Consider the following 26,747-nt stretch of genomic DNA (forward strand, 5'->3'; position numbering starts at 1 on the left):
ACATCATTAGAGATAACCTTTCTTCTATAACTTCCTTGATGTTAGTCAAAGTTGGTATATTTGCTGTAGGCTGGAAGTTAGAACATGGGGAATTATCCAAATAGATTTTTCAAAATTGGTTTCAGTATCGCACATTATGACTGTATTGGATATTCCTTATCGTCCATGCCAAACCAGTCCAAAACCCGTGGGTTATGTCCATTGACCAGCGGATGGAGATGTCAAAACACAGTATTCTTTGTGATTTGTTCAATATTATTTATTATTATTTGTTACATTTGTATCCCACATTTTCCCACCTATTTGCAGGCTCAATGTGGCTTACATAGTACCATAAAGGCATTCGCCAGGTCCGGTAAAGAAACAAATACTAGGTGGTATTGTGGTCGAATAAGGTACATGTGTTTCAGATACAATGGGGATCGAGGAGAGGAAAGGTTATATAGTGTCCATTACGAGCTTTGGTTTTGCTGTGTTGCAGAGTGTAGGTATTTATGTTGGGTCGGTGGGATATGCCTTTTTGAACAGGTAGGTTTTTAATGATTTCCTGAAGTTTAGGTGGTCGTAGGTTGTTTTCACAACTTTTGGCAGTGCGTTCCATAGTTGTGTGTTTATATAGGAGAAGCTGGATGCATAGGTTGCTTTGTATTTAAGTCCTTTACAGTTTGGGTAGTTGAGGTTTAGGTGTGTTCGAGATGATCTGGTAATGTTTCTGGTTGGTAGGTCTATAATGTCTGTCATATATCCTGGGACTTGGCCGTAGATGATTTTGTGGACCAAGGTGCAGATTTTGAAAGCAGTACATTCTTTGATTGGAAGCCAGTGCAGTTTTTCTCGGAGGAGTTTGGCACTGTCGAATTGCGATTTGCCAAATACCAGCCTGGCTGCTGTGTTTTGAGCAGTCTGGAGTTTCTTTGAGAGTTGTTCTTTGCATCCAGCGTACATTCTGTTGCAGTAGTCTGCGTGACTTAGTACCATTGATTGTATTAGGTTATGAAATATTTCCCTCGAGAAGAAAGGTTTTACGCATTTAAGTTTCCACATTGAGTAGAACATTTTCTTTGTTGTGGAGTTCACTTGGTTCTCGAATGTGAGGTTGCAATCGATTGTAACGCCGAGTATTTTCAGGCTGTCTGAGATAGGGAGGATGTGTTCTGGGGTGATTAAGGTTGTGGGTTTGTACGTATTGTGTTGAGATGAGAGGATGAGACAATGTGTTTTTTCAGTATTCAATTTCAGTTGAAAAGAGTTTGGCCATGAATCCATGGTATTCAAACCAAGTTTGATTTCATTGTTGATTTCTGTTAGATCATGTCTGAAGGGAATGTAAATTGTGACATCGTCTGCATAGATGAACGGGTTGAGGCCTTGCTTTGATAAGGACTTGGCCAGTGGGATCATCATTATGTTGAAAAGTATTGGTGATAGTGGTGATCCTTGAGGTACTCCACAGTCTGCTTTCCAAGGTGGTAATATGTTTAAGTTTGATTTCACTTGGTATGTTCTGGTGGTTAGAAAACCTTTGATCCAGTTAAGTATATTTCCACCAATTCCAAAGTAGTCTAAAAGTCTTAGTAGTATATTGTGGTTTACCATGTCGAAAGTGCTCGACATATCAAATTGTAAGAGAAGTATGCTTTTACCTGTAGCTATTTCCTGCTTGAAATTGGCCAGGAGAGTAACTAGCACAGTTTTGGTACTATGGAGGGGGCGGAATCCCGATTTGTGTTTTACTGAGAACTTGTCCATGTAGTCGGTAATCTGTTTGGTCACCATGCTCTCCATCAGTTTAACTGCTAGTGGTATAGATGCAACTGGGCGGTAGTTGGCAAGTTTGTTTGTTTTTTTTTCTTGGTATCTTTTGGGATTGTGGTGAGTAGGATGTTGCTGTATTCCTCAGGGAAAAGACCTTGTTGGAGCATGTAGTTTAGGTGGGATGTGAGGTCTGTTATGAAGCGGTCAGGGGCAGATTTTAGTATGTAGCTGGGGCAGGTATCCAGTTTGCAGTGGGTGCTGGAGAACCTTTTGATTGCCTGGGTAACTGTTCCAACGTTGAGGAGCGCGAAGTTTGACCGAGTTCGGTCAGCTGGGCATTCTCCAGGGTTTGGATCCAGGCTATTGATTAAGTTTTCGGTATCAGTATTGTTCTGAGGTAGCGTTTTGCGTAGGTTTGTAATTTTTTCATTGAAATATTTAGCGAGTTTGTCAGCAGATGGGATGTCTGTGTTGGTTGCAGTGACCTCTGTAGTGTTTAGTAGTTTGTTCACAAGTTGGTATAATTTCTTCATGTCTTTGTAGTCCGGCCCTATTTTAGTTTTGTAGTATGTCCTTTTGGTTTGTCTTATAGCGTATTTGTATTTTCTTTGTGTCTGTTTCCATGCATTGAGTGTGTGTTCGTCTTATTTTTTTCCATGCTCGTTCGAGTTTCCTGGATTGTGTTTTTAGTTTTTTCAGATCATCGTTAAACCATAGTATGGTGTTATGCTTGTGTGAGGTTCTTGTTCATAAGGTAGCTATTTTGTCTAGTATGCTTCTGCATCTTTCATCCCATTCTGTGAGACAGTGTATGGAGTCAGTTTGTGCAGTCCATTCATTATTGTAAATCTGTAGCCAGAATGTTTCCGGATCTATTTAGCCTCTGGTGCTGTAGGTTATATGTTGTGTGTGGTAAGAGCCCTTCGTCTGCCATTTTAGTGATAAGTTTAGTTTGTGGTGATTGGTCCATGGTGTTTCTGACCATGTAATATTAGGTTCTGGTCTGTTGGTAGTTTGTATGAGATGAGGTCCAGGGTATGCCCTTTGATATGGGTTGGTTGCATTTGTGGCAATGTGAGGGCCCATGAATGGAGGAAATCCTTACATTCTCGTGCATTAGTGGAGTTTGGGTCTTCTAGGTAAAGGTTGATGTCTCCTAGTATTAGTATGTTGGAGTTGGTCGCACATGTATTTGAAATGAAGTCAGTTCAGATAGTCTGGCACTCATTCCAGTTTCCTGGTGGTCTGTAAAATAGGACGGAGTTCAGATTATCAGGCAGGGTTTTGTTGTGGATTCTTATTGAGGCAATTTCAAGTTGGGGTGTTATGGACTCGGCAGTGGTTTCGATGGTAAACTTGGATCTACTACTACTACTTAACATTTCTAGAGCGCTACTAGGGTTACGCAGCGCTGTACAATTTAACAAAGAGAGACAGTCCCTGCTCAAAGAGCTTACAATCTAATAGACAAGTGAACGGTCGGTCCGATAGGGGCAGTCCAATTGGGGCAGTCTGGATTCACTGAACGGTAAGGGTTAGGTGCCGAACGCAGCATTGAAGAGGTGGGCTTTAAGCAAAGACTTGAAGACGGGCAGGGAGGGGGCTTGGCGTAAGGGCTCAGGAAGGTTGTTCCAAGCAATAGGGTGAGGCGAGGCAGAATGAGCGGAGCCTGGAGTTGGCAGTGGTGGAGAAGGGTACTGAGAGGAGGGATTTATCCTGTGAACGGAGGTTACGGGCGGGAACGTAAGGGGAGATGAGGGTAGAAAGATAGTGAGGGGCAGCAGACTGAGTGCATTTGTAGGTAAGAAGGAGAAGCTTGAATTAAATGCGGTATCTGATCGGAAGCCAGTGAAGTGACCTGAGGAGAGGGGTGATATGAGTATATCGGTTCTGGCGGAATATGAGACGTGCAGCAGAGTTCTGAACAGATTGAAGGGGGGATAGATGGCTAAGTGGGAGGCCGGTGAGGAGTAAGTTGCAGTAGTCCAGGCGAGAGGTAATGAGAGCGTGGACGAGAGTTCGGGTGGTGTGTTCAGAGAGGAAAGGGCGAATTTTGCTGATGTTAAAGAGGAAGAAGCGACAGGTCTTGGCTATCTGCTGGATATGCGCAGAGAAGGAGAGAGAGGAGTCAAAGATGACTCCGAGGTTGCGGGCAGATGAGATTAATGCTATACCTCCGCCTCTCTTTTCCTTTCTGGTCCAGTGAACGATTTTATATCCTGGGGAGCAAAGATCTAGGATTATGGGGTCCTTTTGGTCATGGATCCAGGTTTCATTGATGAAGAGTAGGCTGAGGTTTTATGACGTGATCCAGTCTGTTAGTAGTGTTGTTTGTTTACTGCGGATCTGGTGTTGATGTAGCTGATTTGAATTTTTTGGTATGAGTCAGCTATGTTTGGTGCTATGTGGATTTTTGTTAGTTGTCATTTCTTTGGTATTGTGGATTTGTTGTGGGGGTTCTTTCCCTTCTGTTGAGGTTGTCCGCATGTGGATGTTCTTCTTTTGTTTTGGTTGTTGTCGGTTTGATGAGGCAGGGTGTGTCTGGTCAGTCTATGGGGATGATGTTGCTTCCTGCGAGTGGGGTAGTTAGAGTTAGGTGGATCAGTGATAAGGAGTAAATTACTAGGAATAATTTGAAGGTATTCATTTTGGTGGTAGATCAGTTTGGGCACCTGGTAGGCCGCGTACTGTAGGATGCTTGATAAGACTTGGATCTGGGTTGTTTTGGGGTTTTTTTGGTGAATATAGATGATTTACTCATGGTCAGGTGTTTAGAAGTATTTCCTCGGGGCACAGAATCATTGCGATTCAGGGAGCTGTAATGGTGGGTGAGGTGGTTTCGGGTGCACTGTCTGGGTCAATGGGGTTCTGCTGCTCTGTAGCTGGTGCCATGTTTGGAGATAAGAACTGAGTTAGGAGGCAGCAGCCTCGGGATTGCGCTACCTTGCTTCGGATCCCAGGAGGGTGGTGCCCGGAGGTCACTGCCACTTTGCTTCCACTCTTATCACCGCTGCTCTGAACGTTGAGCCACGTGGCCCTGTTGGCCGGGCTCTCGGCGGTTCCATCAGCTCCCTCGGAGCTCCTCACGTCTCCTCAATCTCCACCTTTTGTGGCGGCCGCGCTAGGTCCAGCTCCCCATTTTCGCTGCCCTCCCTCGTCGGCATCAGGCACCATGCAACTTCAGCATGATCAGTATTTGTTTCCAGAGGATGATGATCTTACAATGTTCTGGTCCTTGGCTGGACAGGCAACATAAGCTCCTGAACCAGTTAGCACTGGTTAAGTAGAGCTAAGTTTGCTCTTGGTTTAAAAGAAGGATAAAGAAAAGAAAGCATAATACTTGGAGGAGTCCTTTCCTCTGACCTTCTCCCCCTTTTTCCCTGGGAGGGATTACTTGGGGTTGAGGTGTCTCCTAAATGAGAAACAGGATTGCTCTAAACAGTACCTAGGGCTCACTATTGACAGACATGGAGGTGCCAGCACAGTCCCTGACAATTACAGTTTTCTTCTCCTTAGCAGTGGCGACAGGTTGCCAACTCAAAAGCTGTTTTTTCCTGTGGCATTGCTCTTATTCACAACTGAGATACAACAGTGACATGCATAGGAAGGTCCAACTGGGGCACTGTTCTTTGCAATGTTCCTCTGAACAAAATCTGTTATGTAGAAATTTTGGACACAGAGGTACCAATTCATTACTCCAATGTAAGTGTTTATAATGCAACCTGATGTGCATCTAGATGATTTTTATCAGCACAGTAAGCAGCATTCTTAACTACTTCCGACCCCTGGAAGGAGCTCTTCTTGTCATCTTTGTTCCTCTGTCTCTATCCACAGGTTCTAAACTAGTCTGGCAGGACTAAAGGAAATAAAGTTATCAGATAAGACATAATTTCTCCATATCCCTAGGCCAAGGAATTATTTACTGTTTTAGTCACTTCGTTGTCTGTAATGTTTCTCAAGAGATAAGCAGAGCAAGGATTAAGATCCCAAGTGCCCTTTGCAAATCTGGTCAAATATTTTCGAACAGTTGGCTCAGAAATTTCCAAAATGTCTGGCTAAAAAAAGGTACATTAGCCATAATAGGACACACAGAATCAGAGGTTAACAATAACTATATTATTTCTTCTGCATCTGCATTCTTAAAAAGTATTGAACCTCTCATACATATTATTTTATGTTGGCATAGTTCTTAATGTATGCCACTATTTGAAGTGAGGTATTGATATGTTTTGATACCCTGTGCTGAACTGTAAAGTCTTCATGTCTAGTTTATGCGAAGAGCAAAGGTGACATTTTTGTGGGACCCAGCTAAATCTATTGAGATTGGTATGTTCTTCCATTTAAAGGGGGAATTCAGACTGTGAACAAGTAATAACTGATTTTTCTAGCATATGTCTCTCTGAATTTGGGAGATTTACGACTGTTTGATCATTTTAATTCTAGCTTTAAACCTAACTAAATTGTCAGCTATTGATTTTTTTTGAAAATGTATCTAGGTTTTCTTTCTGAACTGTGTTCAACAGGGTCTTAAACAGAGCCGAATGGAAGCTGCTTCGGTGAGGCATCCCTACAATAAATAGAGAAAAACTGAGTTAATCTCCTAGGCACTTGTGAGTATTGCAGCTTTGGCATTTTCAAGCACTTGCCTTTTTCCTCCTCTTGTAGTCTGATAAGCTCACGTCAGATTTTGATCTAGATGAACTAGCTCTTTTTAGCTCCATGGTCATATTGAAGGTGTGGTTTGGATTCCTGAGATCAGCTTTTGCTCCTTGAGATGTTGCAGAAGCATTAATCAAAGCCACTGGGACAGGGTTGGGTAGGGAGGATCTCCATCATACAAAATAGACACCTGCTGGCCAGACTCAGGATACCATGTGTATTGAACTAGGGCTGTTTGGGAAGGTTTATAAAATGAGGAAGAAATCTCTATCATTGAGAATTAAGACTCGTGGCTTTATAAATTTCCAGAGATTCAGCTCCATGATCTTAATGTCATGGTTCATGTAGTCCCTGGTATGTAAAATATACAAAGCTGAATGTTTTGTATCATTACTACACTGACTTTGCCTAGCAAGAGGGAATTGATTTTATGTAATCAAGTGATTGGGTATTAAAATGATCAACCTCTGCCTGTATAGTCAAAACAGGATGACATTCTCATAGAAATGTTTTACAGTGTTATTCATCTTGGTGAGAGACTAGGAAATGTGAGATGGATCTGAAGTATACAGGCACATTTATGCACATATTTCATAAGGGGACAGACTAAGCCAGTCCTGGTTTACCCCAATAAAGGCATAGAGGTGTATTTATTTTGATTTATTAACTGCCTCTATGAAGATTCACCCAAGATGATGTACAGCAGGTAGAACATGATATAAAACTTACAATTTTGTTAACAGTCCTGTTTTCATAGGCAAATCAGAAGTATGTCTCTGTGCACTCAGTGTAACGAAACCAGAACTGTAGCAGCAAAAGCTGTCTGCCCTGATATGAAACTATAGAGTCACCTTGAATCCTGTTGCTAGGTCCAGCACTATCCAAGGCAATCCTGGGGCCAGTAATTGGTGTGGGGGGGGGGGGGTTCTCTAGATGACACCAGCAGCCAGGTGGGCCCCCTCCAATGATATGGCCACTATTAAGAGCTCCTCGTGTTATAATTATGCAGCACTGGCATCTTGCCCCCTAATAAAGTGGGTTTGTAGGGCCACCCATCTTTTCCCTTTCAACAACCTTGGAGAGCCTAAGTATATCGGGAGCAAAGGGAGGCAAAGATGTGTGGTGCTTCAGCCAGCAGAACCACACAACGGGTCACAATGACAGTGAACAAGGTAGAAGTTTATGAAGAGCTTTACTACATCAAAAGGGACACTGTGCCCAATGTGGCCATGTTTCACCTGGATTATGCTGCTCAGGAGCATGAACTGTTAAGCAGACCTAGGAATGGATATTAACTCACAAAAAAAACATAACTCATAAAACCTCAATAATCTAAAACCAAATAATAACTAAAACAAAACCAGTAAAAAAGACAAACGTGCAACACTAAATCAGTTATTGTATGATGCAAGGGATGGGATTTGATATACCACCTTTCTGTGGTTACAATCAAAGCGGTTTATGTATTATATACAGTTACATATTTTGTAACTGGGGCAGTGGAGGGTTAAGTGACTTCCCCAGAGTCACAGAGATCTGCAGTGGGAATCAAACTTGGTTCTCAGGCCACTGCACTAACCAGTAGGCTGCTCTTCCAAACGACCATAGTTTTACATATTTAACATGTGCATTATATGTTTATTTTGCAAAATATTGGCCCCCATGTGTTATATGTATGGGCGCATGTCAGGGTTTTTTTCTTTTGTTTTTTTTTCTTTGTTTGTTTTTTTACTGTTAGCATGCAGCACTTAAAGAATAATGGAAGCAGTTGTGATGATAAGGATGGCACAATTTTTTTTTGAGAAACTTTAATAATAATATAACAACTTTTAGCCTACTTTATAGCTAACTAGAATTACTAGTAAATGCATTTATCTAACACAGAATGTCCTCAAAGGCATAAATAATGTTTTTAATCACCCTCTTCACCAGTAGTTTGCATCCTCACTAACCGAATTTCTTTTCAGAAATTTTCAAATCCATGTTTAAAACTAGCTTTAAATCTTTCGTTCGCCAGAAGCTTGGTTTTCATCTGGATTGCCACGGTGGAAATAGCCTGATTATTTTCCCTTTGAGCCAGAATCCAATCTTTTTTTTTTTTTTGTAATTTGCAAAATATCACACAAGCAAAAACACTTGTTACAGAAGCATAGAGAAAACATAGTTTAAATAATAAGTCTCTCAGCGGAAACTGAATTTACAACTCCTTAGACCATAATAGAAAGGAGGAGAAATCCAAAGAAACCATGAAGAAATTAAAGTATCACATAAGAAGTATAAGCAACTCTCTTGGAGCAGGGAGTGGGAAAGGGGGATTTCCCATATATAGAGAGTTCTCCTTTCCTATCGTAAACCCATTATATATTATGTTTTGAAATGGGAATGGGTTCTTGGTGCCCCTTATGAATATCAGTGGAACGTGCCTTTAAATACCTTCTTAAGGTGTTCATAGTTAGCAGTTTGGTAGAAAGCGGTTATAAAATCCTTTACCGCTGGTACTATACTCCTCAGCACCTTGTTAAGATGTTTTGCTAATGCTCTGCCCTGTGTTGGAGGCAGTATGGCCAAGTGGGAGATATGCTCCATATTTGGTTGACCTGTCCACAAGTACAGTTATATTAGATTATGGTGCTGAAGTTTATCAGCCCACTCAAATTTCGTACACCATGTAGGTTGATCCATTGTCTCCTGCACTTTAAGCCTTAAGCCTTACAGGGTAAACCCGGCCATTTGTATACTGGTGACTCATGTTTTTGTGGTTAGCAATCTAGTGTTGGTGGCGGCCTGGAAGCAATCTATATTACCAGGCCTCCAGGTTTTTTGAGGAAACTGGACAGTATCCATCAGATGTACAAGTTGACTGCTATCCGGAATGGCCACACATATCCTATCACAAATTTTTGGGATTTCTATACGGCATGGGCCTTGCACCCAGATGCTTCATTATTGCCTCTTTATCAAAAAACCCTAGGGTATGTAGGTGGGGGGGAGGACTTTGTTTATGGGGGGGGGGTAGGGGGAGTTTTGTATCCTACTTGGGGGGTCTCTTTTCAGCATTCGTGCTTTATCTTTGGGTGACAACTTGTTGCTGTGTATTTGTGATTTGGTTTTTCTTATACAAATTTAAAGAAGTTTTCCCCTCGTTATTTTACTCAACCAACTAAGAACTAACTCCACTGAAATTTTCTTAAGTGTCCAGAAATGCAGAACAAAAAAGGGTATACTTAATGCCCAGATAGCGAACCAAACATTTCAAGGGTATGCTAATAGGCAGGTAGCTCCCAAATGTTTAGTCCTCATTACGTATAGCCAGAATTCTCTTTTTCTATCTTGAGTTTACCTTAGTAACATCAGGATATAACCATAATTTTGTCCACAAAATGTCAATTGAGAATTTCAAACTTCAACACAGCATTCATGTCCTGTTTAAAAACAAAGACATTAGTAATGTGGCCCTCTCCTGAACATCTGACATCAAATCCTCAAATCTAATCCTTTAAGTCATTTCCCAGTTGAGGCCTTCTTGCTTTAGTGCTGCAGCATGGGTTTAATTTTTTTCTAGTTCAGATTTCTCCTTCCTTGCTTCTCAAACATATCTTTCACCAACTACAAATTTTCTGGTTGCTTCTTTGCTGCTGGTTTCCTCTGCTCTGGCAATGACTTTCACTTTAAAGTCTGTGCTGTAGGACTTGCGTTTTGTTCTAGACATAATATGCTATAAGGCACATTAAAAAAAAATTTGAAATGGATTAGGGTATATTCTGGATGCAAATTGACCAACAAATTCCTTTCTCTTAACTTGGTAACATCTGTGAAAATCAAATATATGCTACGTTCTCTGTGTGGCTTCACCCATTGTTTATATCCATGTAGTCCCTGAATGGATATGTCCAATTCCGCCTTAATGCAATAACATGTTAATACATGTGGGGTGCTATATCGGATTGTTTTTACTTGAATGTGTCATTTCCACACGATGTATGTGGGCATGTTATTTGCACGAAAATGCAGTATTTGATTTGCTATTTCTTTGCACAAGCCTGCTACTAATATTGTCTGACACACTTCAGATTAATATATCTGTTTGTGATAGATAATCCACATGTAAGAATTGATTTAGTGTTGCCTGTTTGTCGCTTTTACTGATTATGTTTTGTTTTATGTTTTTTTATTTTGTGAGTTAATTTCCATTACTATGTCTGGTTTGATAGTTCATGTCCCTGACACAGCCTAATCCAGGTGAAAAGTGGCCTCATTGGGCAGAATGGCCCTTTTGGTAATAAAGCTCCTCATAAACCTCTACCTTGTTCACCATTGTAGACAATACGCTGAAATCTTTTGCCCAGTGTACGTTGGTAGCCAAAAAAGCAAACAGGATGCTAGGAATATAGGAAGATGGATGCAAACTAAGACCAAAAATATTATAATGCCTTTATATCACCCCATGGTGAGACCTCATTTTGAGTATTGTGTTCAATTCTTGTTGCGTATCTGAAAAAAGATATAGTGGAATTAGAAAAGGTTCAAGAGCAGCTACCAAAATGATAGGAGGGGATGGAAGTGCTCCCATATGGGAAAGGCTAAAGAGGTTAGGGCTATTCAGCTTGGAAAAAAGACAGCTGAGGGTGAGGATAAGTCAAATAGGAGGAAATATTTTTTTCACTCAAAGAATTGTTAAGCTCTGGAACTTGTTGCCAGAGGATGTTGTAATGGCGGTTAGCATATCTGGGTTTAAATAGGTTTGAACAACTTCCTGGAGGAAAGGTCCATAGTCTGTTATTGAAATTGGCATGGGGAAAGCCACTGCTTGCCCTGGGATTGGTAGAATGGCAATGGGCTGCTATTTGGGTTTCTTCCAGGTACTTGTGACCTGAATTTGCCACTGCAGGAAGCATGATACTGGGCTAGATCGACCATTGATCTGACCCAGTATGGCTATTCTTATGTTCTGGTGACTGGAGCCTAAGTATATGAAATCTAAGATGTCTAACTTTTACATTTCTTTTATATCTAGGTAAGAATCTCTCCACGGAGGAGGACGTAGCATTTGTGCTGTGACGAATATGGGATGAAGACTTTGTTTTATAAAGAAGACTGACTATATAATAAAAGCTGTTCTTCTTACCTTTTTTTATTTAATAATTTGGTAAACTAGCTGTTTTCTTTATTATTAGGCAGCAAATCTAACTGGAAAGACGACGAGGGGAAAACATTCTTAGGGCCACATTTAAAGGCAGATAACTAGAGGAATTTAGGGTGTTGTATTAGAACCCTATTGGATGAAATTGGGGACAAGAGTATCCTTTTTTCTCGCGTTTATCATCTTCAGCCTGTCTTTTATGCTTCCCTGTTCTCAGAATATAGTGAGTTTCTCTATACGTAACCTATGGAAAAATAATAAATCGATCCCTAGATGCTGGTGATAACATGGATGGGGAGCCATATTCACTATGGCAGTAGTCTGAGAAAAGGAGAGAAAGGCAAGTCAACTAAAGTAACATATAGCTGTATATGTCCTTAATTAGGATTGCCAGGTAGGGTGGGGGGGAGCTTGGGGAGATAGTATGTGACTCTGATCATACTTCATGCACATTCATCTGGAGATGGAAAATTTACTAATAATGAAAGTATCATTCTAATGTTCAAGCTTGATTTTGTCCTCATCTTATTCTAATGTTCTTTAGAGAACGATTGCTTGGATTGCATGTTTGTTTTTGGGTACATTGTGTATGAAAATATGGATTTATTACAGTTGAGATTCACCTTCATAATTTCAGGACTTACGGATAAAAGTCTACCTAGGGGTCACCAGTCATGCATCATCTTTTTGTTATGATTGGATACTTTTATTTTTTAAGCTCTGAAATTCAGGTCTGAATGTTCTTAGGAAACTATTAAATAGCAGCAATATATCTTACCAACATATTCATTCTACAGTGCTATCCTTTCCTCACTCTAGTAATAGCTTAAATTAGCACACCCCACTAGGAAGACATTTTAGACAGGGACACCGTGAATGAATGAGGAGGCTACCAGCAAGAATGAGTGAATAGGAGCATCCTGTGCAAGAACAAATACTAAATGGGTGCTAATAAGCTGACGTGGCCATACCTCCTTACTCTGTGTTTCTACATTCTGTGATAGACTATTTAATCTGAACAGAATATTTTCAGATTTTTAAGTTTTCCTGATTTTATCTTGGACTGTTATGATAATGTATATGCTTTTAAGGAAGGAAGCAACCAATAAAAAAAATTCCTTTGGCATTTTGGATGGAATTTTATTTTTGGTCAAACATCAGTTGGATGGAAGCATTTAAATTAGTATATGAAATACGGTAACCCTATGGGTTGATGTCCACGTGTGTGTGTCTGCACAGTCCGAGGCAAATTTCAGTACCATCAGTAACCAATACTTAATTTCCACTCTAGGTATAACCAATAGCTAATTTTTGATTGCAGCAGTAACCAGCTCTGTTCAGCCACCACACATTTCACCCACAGTGCCTCATTTGCTACACTACCCTCCACACACTTTCAGCTGTCAATCTACCAAAACTCCCCACATCCATCTTATAGAAAACACAGAATAATGACAGCAGAAAAAAAACCAAAAGGCACATCCCACTCGCCTATCTGCTATAACTATTCTATATTGTTTTTATTAGTCACCCATTCCCTTTAAGGTTCTAAGGAGGTCTTTTACAAAGAAGTGCTAGCGGTTTTAGTGTGTGTGCTAAATGCTAGAAACACCCGCAGAAATATATGGGTGTCTCTAGTGTTTAGCGCTTGCTTATTTTTAGCGTGCGCAAAAACGCTAGCATGCCTTTGTAAAAGCGCCCCTAAACAACTTGCAGTTAACAAGAATCAGTGTGTTCTCTAGGAATTTAACAAATATAGCATTAAAAACAAATATAAAAAAGAATAAAGAAATTATTCATTGCCATTGTATTTAGCAAAAAGGAAAGTCTCTTAAGAAATTGATGGAAATTAGCATGAGTAGAGAACCTGCCTGTATACAACAGCAGACCCATTCCAAAAGTTAGGTGCTTGAAACGTGAATGAAGAATTGAAAATTTGCTTTAAACCTAATACTTTAATAGAAGGAAACTCAATCAGGCAATGATTCTATCCCCTGGTTAATCCCTTAGAAGTAAGGACTGCTAATGGATTAGAAAAATATTCTGAAGTTAATCCTTGCAAGGATTTACACATTATACAAATGACTTTAAATGAGATCCTCACTCAACAGGTAACTAATGAAGATTTAACAAGAGAGGTATCATTGTCAGATATGTGAACACTAAAGGTCAATTTAACAGCAGTGTTTTTAAAGTAAATGCAATTAGCCACTTAAATTTGAAGAAGTTCCAAGGTAAAGGAAATGCTAATAATCAATATGTGGTAAAAGCGTAAGTTGAACCAACAGCCTAAATGATCTTCAAGAAAATGTGTCCTCTATCCCAGTGGAGTAGTCTCAAATTATAACAACCCTATACAGTGGAGTAGTCTTCAAATATAACAACCTCAAATAATTTTTTAACTTGTGGCTCTATAGAAAGTGTAGTATCCTAATACACCTCTCAAAACTCTAGCTATCCTATCCATCTTAAGGGTTATATCACTACTACTTGGCTCTACAATTCATTTCTCTCCAGTAAGACTGTTCTGTGCTTGTCCCATGTTTTCTTGGAGCAGTTACACTCGTGGACTCCAAGGAGACTATAGTATTGTCCAAATGGTACAGTAACACGCTGAGAGGCAAAAGGGAAACAGCAAGTCACAACGAGCCCACTTCCTCTCTCCCTAGACCTACCAGAGCATGGACCTTGTTGAACTTCAGAGAACAAAGAGCTTGCACATTGCAAAAGTTTTCTAGGGTCTGGATTGTATTTTCATTGTCACTTACCCAACACATACCCAGGAGACATCGACATTGACCCAGACTATATCTCCACCTTACTCCCTTCTCCATTGCTTATCTCACATACTTATCTATTCTACTGTTCTGTTATTCTTAATTTTACTTTCTCTAACAGTATTCTGTATTCCCTATTACTGTGTAAGCTCGCATTGAACCTGCTTTGAGTGGGAAAGCACGGGATTACAAATTTAATAATAATAATATATTGTATTTCCATTGTCACTTGAGCTTAAAAGTGTGCCTCCATTCTTGAACATAAGGTGGTTCTTCCAGTACTTTAAATTAAAAAAAAAAATTGTACTTTTTCATCTGATGCTGATTTGTTAGGCAAGTAAACCTGCAGGAAAGAACATGAAGTAGACAGAGATTACTACAACTGAAAGCTTCCCTTTACTGTTTATTAAAGCAAAGGATATTCCTATCTGGTGGCTACCTCACTTTTTATACAAAAGAAGTAATAGGCAAGTTTAGGTTTGAGTAAGTGCAGTGTTCTTTATGGTATTCAAAAAGTTGTATTAGCTCCTTCACAGTCTAAGGGATCACTTGCAGAAGCGGTATTGTTTGGAGCATAGCCACAGGTGTGTGTGTGTATGTGTAGGGGGGAGGGGGGTGGACCGAGACAACATGGTTTTACCAAAAGTAAATCGTGCCAAACAAATCTCATTGAATTCTTCGACTGGGTGACCGGAGAATTGAATCATGGGCATGCTATAGATGTAATCTACTTAGATTTCATCAAAGCTTTTGACACGGTTCCCCACAGGAGGCTCTTGAATAAACTTGACAGGCTGAACATAGGACCTGACGTGGTGAACTGAATTAGGAACTGGTTGATGGACATGTGCCAGAAGGTGGTGGTTAATGGAATTCGCTCGGATGAGGGAAATGTGAGTAGTGGAGTGCCTCAGGGATCGGTGCTGGGGCCGATTCTGTTCAATATATTTGTGAGTGACATTGCAAAAGGGTTAGAAGGTAAAGTTTGCCTTTTTGCGGATGATACTAAGATTTGTAACAGAGTGGACACCCAGGAGGGAGTGGAAAACATGAAAAAGGATCTGCATAAGCTAGAAGAATGGTCTAAGGTTTGGCAATTAAAATTCAATGTGAAGAAATGCAAAGTGATGCACTTAGGGAGTAGAAATCCACGGGAGACGTATGTGTTAGGCGGTGAGAGTCTGATATGTACAGACGGGGAGAGGGATCTTGGGGTGATAGTATCTGAGGATCTGAAGGTGACGAAACAGTGTGACAAGGTGGTGGCCGTAGCTAGAAGGTTGCTAGGCTGTATAGAAAGAGGTGTGACCAGCAGAAGAAAGGAGGTGTTGATGCCCCTGTATAAGTTGTTGGTGAGGCCCTACCTGGAGTTTTGTGTTCAGTTTTGGAGGATGTATCTTGCTAAGGATGTAAAAAGAATTGAAGCAATGCAGAGAAAAGCTACAAAAATGGTATGGGATTTGCGTTACAAGACATATGAGGAGAGACTTGCTGACCTGAACATGTATACCCTGGAGGAAAAGAGAAATGGGTGATATGATACAGACGTTCAAATATTTGAAAGGTATTAATCCGCAAATGAACCTTTTCCATAGATGAGAAGGCAGTAGAACTAGAGGACATAAAATGAGATTGAAGGGGGGGCAGACTCAAGAAAAATGTCAGGAAGTATTTTTTCACGGAGAGAGTGGTGGATATTTGGAATGCCTTCCTGCAGGAGGTGGTGGAGATGAAAATGGTAACAGAATTCAAAAATGCATGGGATAAACAAAGAAATCCTGTTCAGAAGGAACGGATCCTCAGAAGCTTAGAGGAGATTGGGTGGCAGAGCCGGTGGTGGGAGGCAGGGCTAGTGTTTGGGAGGCGGGGCTTGTGCTGAGCAGACCTCTACGGTCTGTGCCCTGAAAATGGCAGATAAAAATCAAGGTCAGGTATGCACATAAAGTAGCACATATGAGTTTATCTTGTTGGGCAGACTGGATGGACCGTACAGGTCTTTCTCTGCCGTCATCTATTATGTTACTATGGGGCTAATTTTCAAAGTACTTTGACTTACAAAGTTACTTAGAGGCATATTTTCAAAGCACTTTGGGAGGCTAAGTTCCATATGTTTCTATGGAACTTTGGGAGGCTAAGTGCTTTGAAAATAAGCCTCTTAGGAGCCTATGGAACTTTGTAAGGCTAAGTGCTTTGAAAATATGCCTCCAAGTTACCTTCTAGGACTTTGTTGCCCCAAATAGAAAATGCAGGAATTGGATTTAGAGGAAATCAATGAAAGATTACTTTCTTTGAGGCAGGAGTTTTTTAAATGTGCTAATAAGGCACACCGATTACTGGCCCATACATACATTTAAAAAGCAAGCGCAGAGGAATTCTATCTTAAGAATTTGGGCTTAGGGAGGTGTCAATTTACAAGCTCCAGTGGCGCAGTCAGTTAGTGTGTGGTACTTATACAGAAGTGCAAGCTATGCTGGAGGAAGTGTCCAGCTGATGGCGACCTAGCTGACGTGCTCCTCCAAGCCCTGAGCAATTGGCGATTATTAGCGGCTGCAGAGGGCTTGTTTCTGCCTTTTATGGACTGGGATCACTGTCACTTCTTGTTGCAAATACAATGGCTAGTAAAAAAAAAAAAAAAAAACCAACTGAACTTGGATCTCAAAACTTTTGTCTGCCGTGCTGCTAGTTCCTCAGAGTGATGCCAGCTAAAATGCTTTGGAGGAGGCAGGTGCTGACCCACTGCTGGCCTCTCGGTCAAGTCCCTCCTGCTTATTGGATCCTGAATCCATTAATGTCAATCCATTAAAAATGTTGGCGATGGCGGACCTAAGTTGACAGTAGTGACCCTCAAGCAGGAGTTTCATATGGATGTAGCAAGTTTACATAAAAAGATAGATCACGGATCACCAGCTTAATGATTTTGAGGAGAGAGTGATTCAACATGATCAAGATGTGCTGGACCCCCAGAAGTGTGCAGATTCCCTGGACACTGAGTAGGAAGATCTTTTGGCTAAGGTAGAGAATGGCAAAAATCATGCACGTCGAAACAATCTGCGGGCCTGAGGCGTGGCTGAAGTGCTGTGTGAGCAAGATGTGGCAGCCCTAATGCAGCGGGTGTGTCATCAATTTTTGCTTGAGGCAAATGGGATGGTGGAGTTGCCTCCCAATGAGTTTGAGAGGGGGCATTGGGCCCCAAGCCAGTGGATCGGCCCTGCGATATAGTGGCCTGCTTTCTTTGCTTCCCCTTGAAAGAGTGACTTTTGCAAGCGGCTCACAAGGTAGGACACATAACCCTGGAAGGCTCCCGAGTGGAACTTTTTGCCGACATTTCGGCTACAACTTTACATCGAAGACAGGAGTTTCGAGCAATCACGAGGTGCCTGGCTGATCATCAAATGAAATATCAGCGACACTATCTCTTCAGTTTGTCGTTTGCATTGAATAACAAGCTAGTTAAAGTCATGACTCCATCTGAAGCGCTTACCCTGCTACGAGAGGCTAGCTATGGAAGGAGGATTCCATTACTGCACATTCTGACACTGCTTTACCAAGGATCCCCAGAAGTCAACATTGGCGCAGGGGTGATCAGAGCAACCGTCTTCAGCGTAACTCTACCCCTGCTACTGCTGAGGCATCATCTTGGCCAGATTGATCCTGCTCAGGATCGCGTGGTGTTCCTGCTTTTGAATCTTTGTCGCTGGGAACAATTTCCCTTCCTTTGTTGGATTATAATTTCTTCCACGCTTCCGGACAGCTGTGGACAATACTGGGGTCGCTGCTTGTTTAGTGGTTACAACTAGTGCTCCTATTCCTATCATTTCATGTTTTTTGCTATAGTTGATCTCGCTATGAGCAATTGTTCTGTTCTCTGTGGTTTCTGTATTTGAGGGGGCTGTTGGGGAATGACTGCTGCCTTCTATGGGCCCCTGTTTTGGAAGGCCATATTATGCTGGGATGGGGGTAGGTTTGGGTGGGGGTTGTAAGGGATGTTTTATTAGCTAGGAAGGTGAGAGAGGATCTAGAGAGGAGGTTGAAGTTTCATGTTGTCTGGGGTTGGTGTGTATGCTGAGTGGAGGATGTATGAGATGGGGGGCTTTTTATTGGATGTTTCTATTAATGGGGTCTAAATGTTTAGTTTTTATGTCCCTCAATGTTAGAGGTCTTAATTCCCCCAGTAAGAGACGGCTATTTTTTAAAGAGGCTGAGAGAGTGTGAATGGATGTGGGCTTTGTGCAGGGAACCCACCTTCTGCCTCAACACGAAGCTTTGTTTTGTCATAAAAAAATTTCCTCAGGCTTATTTTGCTTCCAACAGAGCCAAGTCTAAACCCATGGAGTGTGTATTTTATTTGCTAGCTGCCTCTCTCCTGTCATCCATGAGATTGTGAGAGATGTCTCCTCCTTAAAGTGGAACTTGACCATCAGCTCTTTACTGTGGTAAATGTTTGTGCCCCCAGTGTACAACAACTTGATAAAGATATTAAGGATTATTTTGAATTTAATGACTGAGATCTCTCCTAAGACATTCTGGGAGAGCTTGAAGGTTATGATGTGTGGGAAGCTTGTTGTACCGTCAGCCTATAGACATAGGGATCGCTTGCAAAAGCGGTATTGTTTGGATCATAGCCACAAGTGGGAGGGGGGGAAGTGGACCCTGTAAGACTTTGTTGCCCCAGATAGAAAAACTGCAAGCAGATTTGCAGGAATTTAATTTGGAGGAAATCAATGAAAGATTACTTTCTTTGAGGCAGGAGTTTTTTTGAAGGTGCTAATAAGGCGCATGGGGGTGGTATGGCGGTCCCCAACTTTCGCTTTTACTATCAAGCTAACCAAGTTAAATATTTGGTTAATAGGCAATGTGATTCAGGTAAAAGTTGGGTTTGCCTTGAACAGGCTTTGGGGACAGTCCCTTGTGGGCTTTGCCTTGGTTCCCATTTCAGACTTTGAACTCCCTGTCGCACATTGCTAATCCTATCCTGCAACACACATTCAAGCTTTAGCATAGGATTCACCTTAAGTTATTAACAGATAGGCAGTATTTTTTGTTGACGCCCATCTGTTATGCAGAGGATTTCTTGCCAGGACGCCTAAACTATACTTATGCCATGTGGAAGAGCTGTGGCCTCAGTACCTGGGGCCAGTTGATGGAGAAGGGGGAGTTGGTAGAGTTTAATTTAATAATCTACTTTTTGCCATGGGAGTGAGCGTGTCCCAATACGGAGACCAGATCTTGCAAAAATGGTCTCCTCGCTTAGAGGCAAGATCACGGACCCTCTGCTTCTCCACTGAGCAGCACTGCATCATGGCGCCTCGCCAATGCGCTATGCAGGGGGCCTCCCTGTTGAGCCATTGTTGCAAGATAGTTCTTTTCCCCATCAGTACAGATCTCTTCAAAAAATCTTTCATTCCCTCAGGCATGGGCCCTTGCACTAAAAACACATCAAACAGCTGGCCAGGGGCTGGTTTCCATCGCATTTTCCACAGTCTTGATACCTGTTTTCCCATATCCAACCAAAAAGAATGCACCAGCGGACAAGACCAAAACATATGGCCTAAAGTGGCGCTCTTTCCAGTACACTTGGGGCAATCATCTGACTCTCTCAGAGTTGCTCTAAAGGCCCTATGGGGTGAGATGTGTAAGCGCAGTAGGAACTTGTAGTTCAATTCCCACCACGCCGCATTCTCTGTCACTCTGCACATCAACCTCAGACAAAGCTCTAACTGTTGGGGTTCTAGACGCCATTTCAGCTCTTGACTCCACCGAGTGCATACAGAAGTGATGTCAAGTGGTGGCATAGAGTCTCGTAAGCAACCATGATAATATTTCAGAGGAGTTCTCAGCTGCGCCTCTAACCCCAACAGCTCATCCTGACGTTCCCACACCCCTCTAGTCAAGGAACTGGTCGGCAGTGACTGCACATAATGTTTTAGCTGTAAATAGGCAAAAGCGTCACCCCTGTCTAAACCAAATTCTTCACATATGGATTGGAACGGTTTTATACCTCCCTGCTCCGTGACCACCTGGAATAAAAAGCGGATCCCCCGGGAAGACCACCTCCTCCACAGAGTTGAGGACCCCCCCTCCGGGAAAGCCAGATTACCCCGGATTGGCAGCAAGGGCGACACTGATTTGTCCCATTTAAAAGTTTTACTGAGCCATTGCCATGTTTTACGTAGAGGGTTCAAAATGATTCGATAGGGGCCCAAGGGGGGAAGTTGGTCTGAGGGGGCCTGCAGCCAATATGCATAGTGAAGAGGTTCCATTAAGGTAGTCTCGACCCCCGTGCATGAGAAGAATTCAGTGGATCTAAACCAATCCGATAAATGGCGCATACAGCTGGCTAAGGAGAAAAGTTTCAGGTCCAGAAGCCCCAATCCTCCCTTCCCCGTGGTCGCATTAGTGTCTTGATCCCAATTCGTGCTCTTTTTCCCTGCCATAGAAACCCATTAAGCTGCTTTTGAAGCCACAATTCTTCTTTGTGGGTCAAGACAAGTGGTAGCATCTGTAAGATGTATGTCCATTTAGGAAATAGGATCATGTTGTATAAAGCAATGCGGCCCTGTAACGAGAGTGGAAGCCCCCTCCATCCCCGCAGAGTATTCATAAGGTTATCCCTCATTGGTGTTAAGTTTGTGGCGGACAACCTGGCCAGGTCAGATGTAATCCACACACCCAAATAACGAACCTTCCCCTCAGCCCATTGGAATGGGAATTCCCCCGCCCACTCCTCCCTTATCACAGATTGAACCGGCAGAGCCACTGATTTTTGTAAGTTGAGAGTAAGACCAGAAAAAAAACTGAACTCCTTTATAACCTCAAGTACATGGGGGACTGAGACGGAAGGCTGTGTGAGGGTCAGAAAGAGGTCGTCCGCAAAGGCAAGCACTCGCGTCTCCCTCCCACGGCATGTCACTCCCCTAATGTCTGGATCCTTCAATATTGTACGTAAAAGCGGCTCCAGATACAGAAGGAACAACAGTGGGGAAAGGGGACACCCCTGTCTTGTACCCCTCGCCACCGAAAAGGGGGTCGAGCGGAGCCCATTTACTAGCACTCTCGCCGCAGCGTTGCAATAAAGAGTCTTTATGGCAGCCAAGAACAGCCCTCCCACTCCGATAAACTCTAAGACATGGAATAAGTAGTCCCAGTTCACTTTATCAAAGGCCTTGGCTGCGTCGAGACTCACCAAAAGCAGGGGGTCTCCAGCAACCTGGCTGTAGGCTGTAGCTAGCAGCACCTTTCTTACATGAGTGACCGCTTGTCGGCCCCTTACAAACCCCACCTGGTGTTCCCCCACTAGGGATGGAATGTGGATTGCTAGCCTATCTGCTAAGACTCTGGCCAAAATTTTTATATCCACGTTAAGCAGGGATATAGGTCGATAGGACTCCATCTGATCCGATGGCTTGCCAGGTTTAGGTATCAATGTAATAAGGGCTTCATTTTCTCCCCTAGAAAAGTACCCCCTCTCTATCACCTCATCATAATAAGCCACCATGGGGCCACAGATCTGAGGTGCTAAAATTTTGAAGTATTCATTAGAGAATCCATCAGCCCCAGGAGCAGAGCCCAACTTCAATGTCTTGATGACTTTTTGCACCTCTACCCCTTGTATTGGAGCAGATAGCGCCTGTTGTACTTCTACCCTCAACTTAGGCATCCCCGCATCTTCAAGATAATCCCATGGCGAGGGCCCAAGTTCGCGGTCACCCAGTGGCATACATGTCCTCAAAAAGGATCGAAACCCATCCAAATATGCTTGTGGGGTGGGACCCGGGGCCCCCCCCTGATTGACAATCGTGGGGATAACTGACGCGGTTTATACGACGTGCTACTCTTGCCAATTAATCTACCCGATTTGTTTACAAAACATTGAAATTTTAGCCTGCCTGCCAATAGATGTTTCTGGGCTTGTTCATGGAGAAGGAGTTGAGTGCCACCAGGGAAGCATACCATTTTTTTTCTTTATTTACGCAGGAAGGGAGCGCGATATACTTTTTTTTGATTGCCTATACTCCTCTTCTAAGCGGAGTACCCCTGAAGCTAGTCTCTTGGCCCTCGCACTTAGATACGCATCACCTCCCCTCTCATGACAGCCTCCCAGAATGTAATGGACGAGTCAACACGATGTCAGCATTTGTATCAATATAAAATTGCCACTTTGGTCCGCGGTGCTTCTAGAAAATTGCTTGTCCTGGTGTAGATATGATGGGAATCTCCAGGACCTTACCCCCGGTGGGCCCACAGCCAGGTCCAGTACTAACCAGATCATCGCATGGTCAGAAATCGCCATCGGTCCCATTTCTACTTTCCTAACCCTGAAATACCATGCTTGGGAGACTAGAATGTAATCAATTCTTGACCAGGTTTGGTGAACTTTGGACTGATGTGTATAGTCTCGAGTAGTAGGATTGTGCACCCGCCAGGGGTCTACTAACTGAAGTTGGTGACATAGCGCCGGGATGCCCTTCCCGCTCCCTAACCCTGGGATCGCCCTGAGAGAAGATCTATCCAGGGCCGGATTCAATACTTGATTGAAGTCCCCTGCCCATATCCAAGGGGCGTCTGCATGTTGAAACCCCAATGATGTAAGTGTTTGAAAGAAGGTTGGGCTGTAGTCATTGGGGCCATACACTGCGCATAAATAGAATTTCAGGCCCTGGTAATTCAACTGTAGCAATACTATTCGACCCTCAGTATCTTTATAAACCAGTTTGGGCTGACAGGGAAGGCCTTTTTTAATCAGTATGGCAACCCCACTTTTCTTACCCCCCGAGGAGGAGTAAAAGCACTCGCCTACCCAGAGCTGCTTCAATTTCTGATGTTCTATGTCCGTGAGCTTGGTCTCCTGGAGACATGCTATTGTGACGCCCTTTCGTCTCAACTGTGTCAGAATTTTATAACGCTTCACCGGTGACGTGATCCCTGAAACGTTCCAAGAAGCTATTTTAAACTGTGAGTGGTCAGCCAGTCACCGGGGTTTCATTGACTATGGTAGCGGTAATGTACATTAGCCACCCCCAGGGGCCAGCCCCTCCCCCCGGGGGATCCACCTCCACACAGAGCAGGGATTCCCTTCCAGGATCCAAATCCACAATTGATGGCATCCGCCTTTCACCCATGTACTCACACACTCTCACCATGAACTTACAATGATTAATAACTCTCCCCCTATCCCTTCCCTCTATTAACCCCATGTGCTCTTCCCTTCCCTCCCCCCCGTGCCCCAGACCACCCTCCTCCCATACCCCTCCCTTCCCCCCCTCAACCCCCAACCCCCACATGACACACAACTGTGGAATCACCTAGATGTTTGGGGAAAACCACGCCCTAACAAGCAATAACATTAGACCCTAATATATGAAACAAGCATTTTTGTACATTTAACGTATCCTCTATAGATATCACTGCTACTGTTACTTATCATGCCCAAATGCCAAAGTCCTAGCCCTTGTAGCCAGAGACCAGATAGTTCATCACACAGGAGGCTCCTCTTGGTTGTTGGATCCTTGGTGTTCGAGTCCAGCCACAAATTCTCTTGCAGCAGAGGCTGAAGTAAAAGATTGCCAGCTTCCATTCCTCTTTATCTTTAGGATAGCGGGGTAGATCAGCATGAAATGAATGTTCAGATCATGGAGGCGGCTGCACGTGGCCGAAAATGTCTTTCGTTTCTCTTGAAGCGCTGCCGAGTAATCTTGGAAGATGCGCACTGCGCCACCCTTAAAATTTGTAGTTTCGCGTTTCATCCGAAAGCCATTAAGGATTTCCACCTTGTGGATGTAATTGTGTATTTTAATGATCACCGTGCGCGGTCCTGCACGGCCATCTTGGGGCCTCCCGATTCTATGTGCCCGCTCCAGGCTTAATGGTCCCGCGTGGTCTGATAGCGCGAATTCCGCTTTTAACCAAGTTTCCAGCTCAGCCGCAAGTACTCTGTCTCCCACCGACTCCGGTATCCCAATCAATCGTAAGTTGGAGCGCCGTGATCTGTTTTCCAAGTCGTCCATTTTCGCCGATAGGGAGGCTACTGTTTGCTGAAGCTGCTCAATACCCTGGGGGGTGGATGCCGCTGCGTCTTCCATGTCTGAGACCCGTTGCTCGAGTTCTCCAGTCCGGCGTTCAAGAGCTTGTTGCGCTGCTTCAAAGCTAGCGAACTGGTTGGAAAGTTTGGCGAGTCGTGGTTCCAAAGCTGCTTCCACCGCGGCGGTAAGCTGCTCGAGTTGTTCTTTTGTAAACCCTCCGTTCCCGCTTAGCGGTTTTTTACGTTCTGGCGGCTCGTCGCATGCTCGTGGTTTTTCTTTCTCCCGTTTAGCGCTTCTGCTCGCCATAGGTCTCGGGGAGGATTCTACAAATTTGTCCATGCGGTCCCCTTATGCCCCAACAAATTAAGGTCACTCTGGATCTGATTTTCGGGTCAAATAGCAATTTTGGGCCTGATTTCCCTCAGAGAGAGCAAAGCACGCGTCCTGCTCCCTCTAACACATCACGTGACTCCGGAGTTGGTAGAGTTTAAGGAACTGGTGGAGTTTCAGTTAGGGCAGTGGGATGTTCGTCCTTATTAGCAGGTGATGGATTTTATTCAACAAAGAACCAATGGAGAGTTTCTTTTAGCACTTACCCCCTTGAGCATGCCATGAATGGGAGTAGTGGGTGAGGGAGTATATTCAGATTTTATACAGCTTTATTGGGCCAGATTCCTCCACCAGTGGAATATACCCAGCAGTGGGAGGATTTCCTGGGGTGCAGTATTTGGCTAAGGAATGGGAAGGGGTTTATCGCAATCTTTGTCTGTTGCTAGCAATACGGTGGAGAATGGGTATAAGATGATGGTACTATATGCCAGTGTGCTTGAAGGCTAGATGGGAGGAGCTCAGATTTATGTTGGCATAATTGCGGGGAACAAGGGACTTTTCTACACATATGGTGGTCTTGCCCTAAGGCCCAGGTTTACTGGGAGTAGATCTTTGACTGGATTTCTGAGCTCTTGGCTGTCCTTACTGTTTGGCCTCCGGAGCTGCGAGTTCATAAGTACATAAGTAATGCCATACTGGGAAAAGACCAAGGGTCCATTGAGCCCAGCAATCCCGTCCACGACAGCGGCCAATCCAGGCCAAGGGCACCTGGCAAGCTTCCCAAACGTACAAACATTCTATACATGTTATTCCTGGAATTGTGGATTTTTCCCAAGTCCATTTAGTAGCGGTTTATGGACTTGTCCTTTAGGGAACCGTCCAATCCCTTTTTAAACTCTGCTAAGCTAACCGCCTTCACCACTTTCTCCGGCAACGAATTCCAGAGTTTAATTATAAGTTGGGTGAAGAAACATTTTCTCTGATTTGTTTTAAATTTACTACACTGTAGTTTCATCGCATGCCCCCTAGTCCTAGTATTTTTGGAAAGCGTGAACAGACGCTTCACATCCACCTGTTCCACTCCACTCATTATTTTATATACCTCTATCATGTCTCCCCTCGGCCGTCTCTTCTCCAAGCTGAATAGCTCTAGCCTCCTTAATCTTTCTTCATAGGGAAGTCATCCCATCCCCGCTATCATTTTAGTCGCCCTTCTCTGCACCTTTTCCAATTCTACTATATCTTTCTTGAGATGCGGCGACCAGAATTGAACACATCCGCGCCACTTGGTGCACCAGATGTCTAATGCTGGTCATCTGGTGTTAGCTTCAGCTTGGAAGCAGCAGGATCTCCCTGATCTTCAGGTACAACTCAAAGTGAACTATGTCTGCTTGAAGTCTAACTTACAGCCCTTCGCTGCAATACGCTGCCTCAGTTCCGTAAGAGCTGGGAGGCTTATATCAACTGGCTTGAATGAATAGCTGGTCCTTCCTAACTAGCTACGTGGTTGGACCTTTTAATCTGACTCTGTTTAGACTTGGCTCCCATCACTCAGTGATATTTTGTTCAGGGTGGGTTGGGAGGATGGGGGGGGGGGCGGGCTTGCAGAGGGCTGGTTTGGATGGGGGAGGGGGGTTGTGTAGTCACCTTGTATGCCTTGTTAACTGCATGCTGAAGATTCACAGTGTGCCATTTACTGTTGTTGAGGGATTTTGTATTGTATTCTTATCTATGTTTTTCTGAAATAAAAACAAATATATACAAAAAAGTAGTACAAGCTATGCTAGTTCAGACTGAGAGGCCTTTTTACTAAGCTGCAGTAAGCACTACAAGTGTTTACCACAGCTTAAAAGGGCTTACCACGGTACACACTCAGGTAAGTTCCTAATCTGCATGCTAAAAAATAGTTTTCATTTTTCCATGGAGGGGGCAGAGTGGGCATTTCTGTGCTAATCAGTTAGTACATCTACATTACTGCTCGCTAACTGATTAGCGCAGGATTCGCACGTGAACCCTTAACTGCTTACAAAGTACGTGTCGATAAGTGCTCATGCACTAACTTTTTTT

General features: G+C 43.2%; 1 protein-coding gene across 1 annotated transcript in view; it reads left to right on the top strand.

Moving 5' to 3' along the window:
• Positions 1-12,677, top strand: part of LOC115463099 (survival of motor neuron protein-like) — a 95,326-nt gene extending 82,649 nt beyond the window's left edge. The window contains exons 8-9 of the mRNA XM_030193311.1: positions 6,279-6,365; positions 11,429-12,677. Of these exons, the coding sequence (XP_030049171.1) occupies positions 6,279-6,335 (57 nt within the window). The 3' untranslated portion in view covers positions 6,336-6,365; positions 11,429-12,677. The remainder of the gene's footprint in view (positions 1-6,278; positions 6,366-11,428) is intronic.
• Positions 12,678-26,747: the final 14,070 nt, after the last annotated feature.

Source organism: Microcaecilia unicolor, chromosome 2, assembly GCF_901765095.1.
Source record: "Microcaecilia unicolor chromosome 2, aMicUni1.1, whole genome shotgun sequence".
Classification (NCBI taxonomy): domain Eukaryota; kingdom Metazoa; phylum Chordata; class Amphibia; order Gymnophiona; family Siphonopidae; genus Microcaecilia; species Microcaecilia unicolor.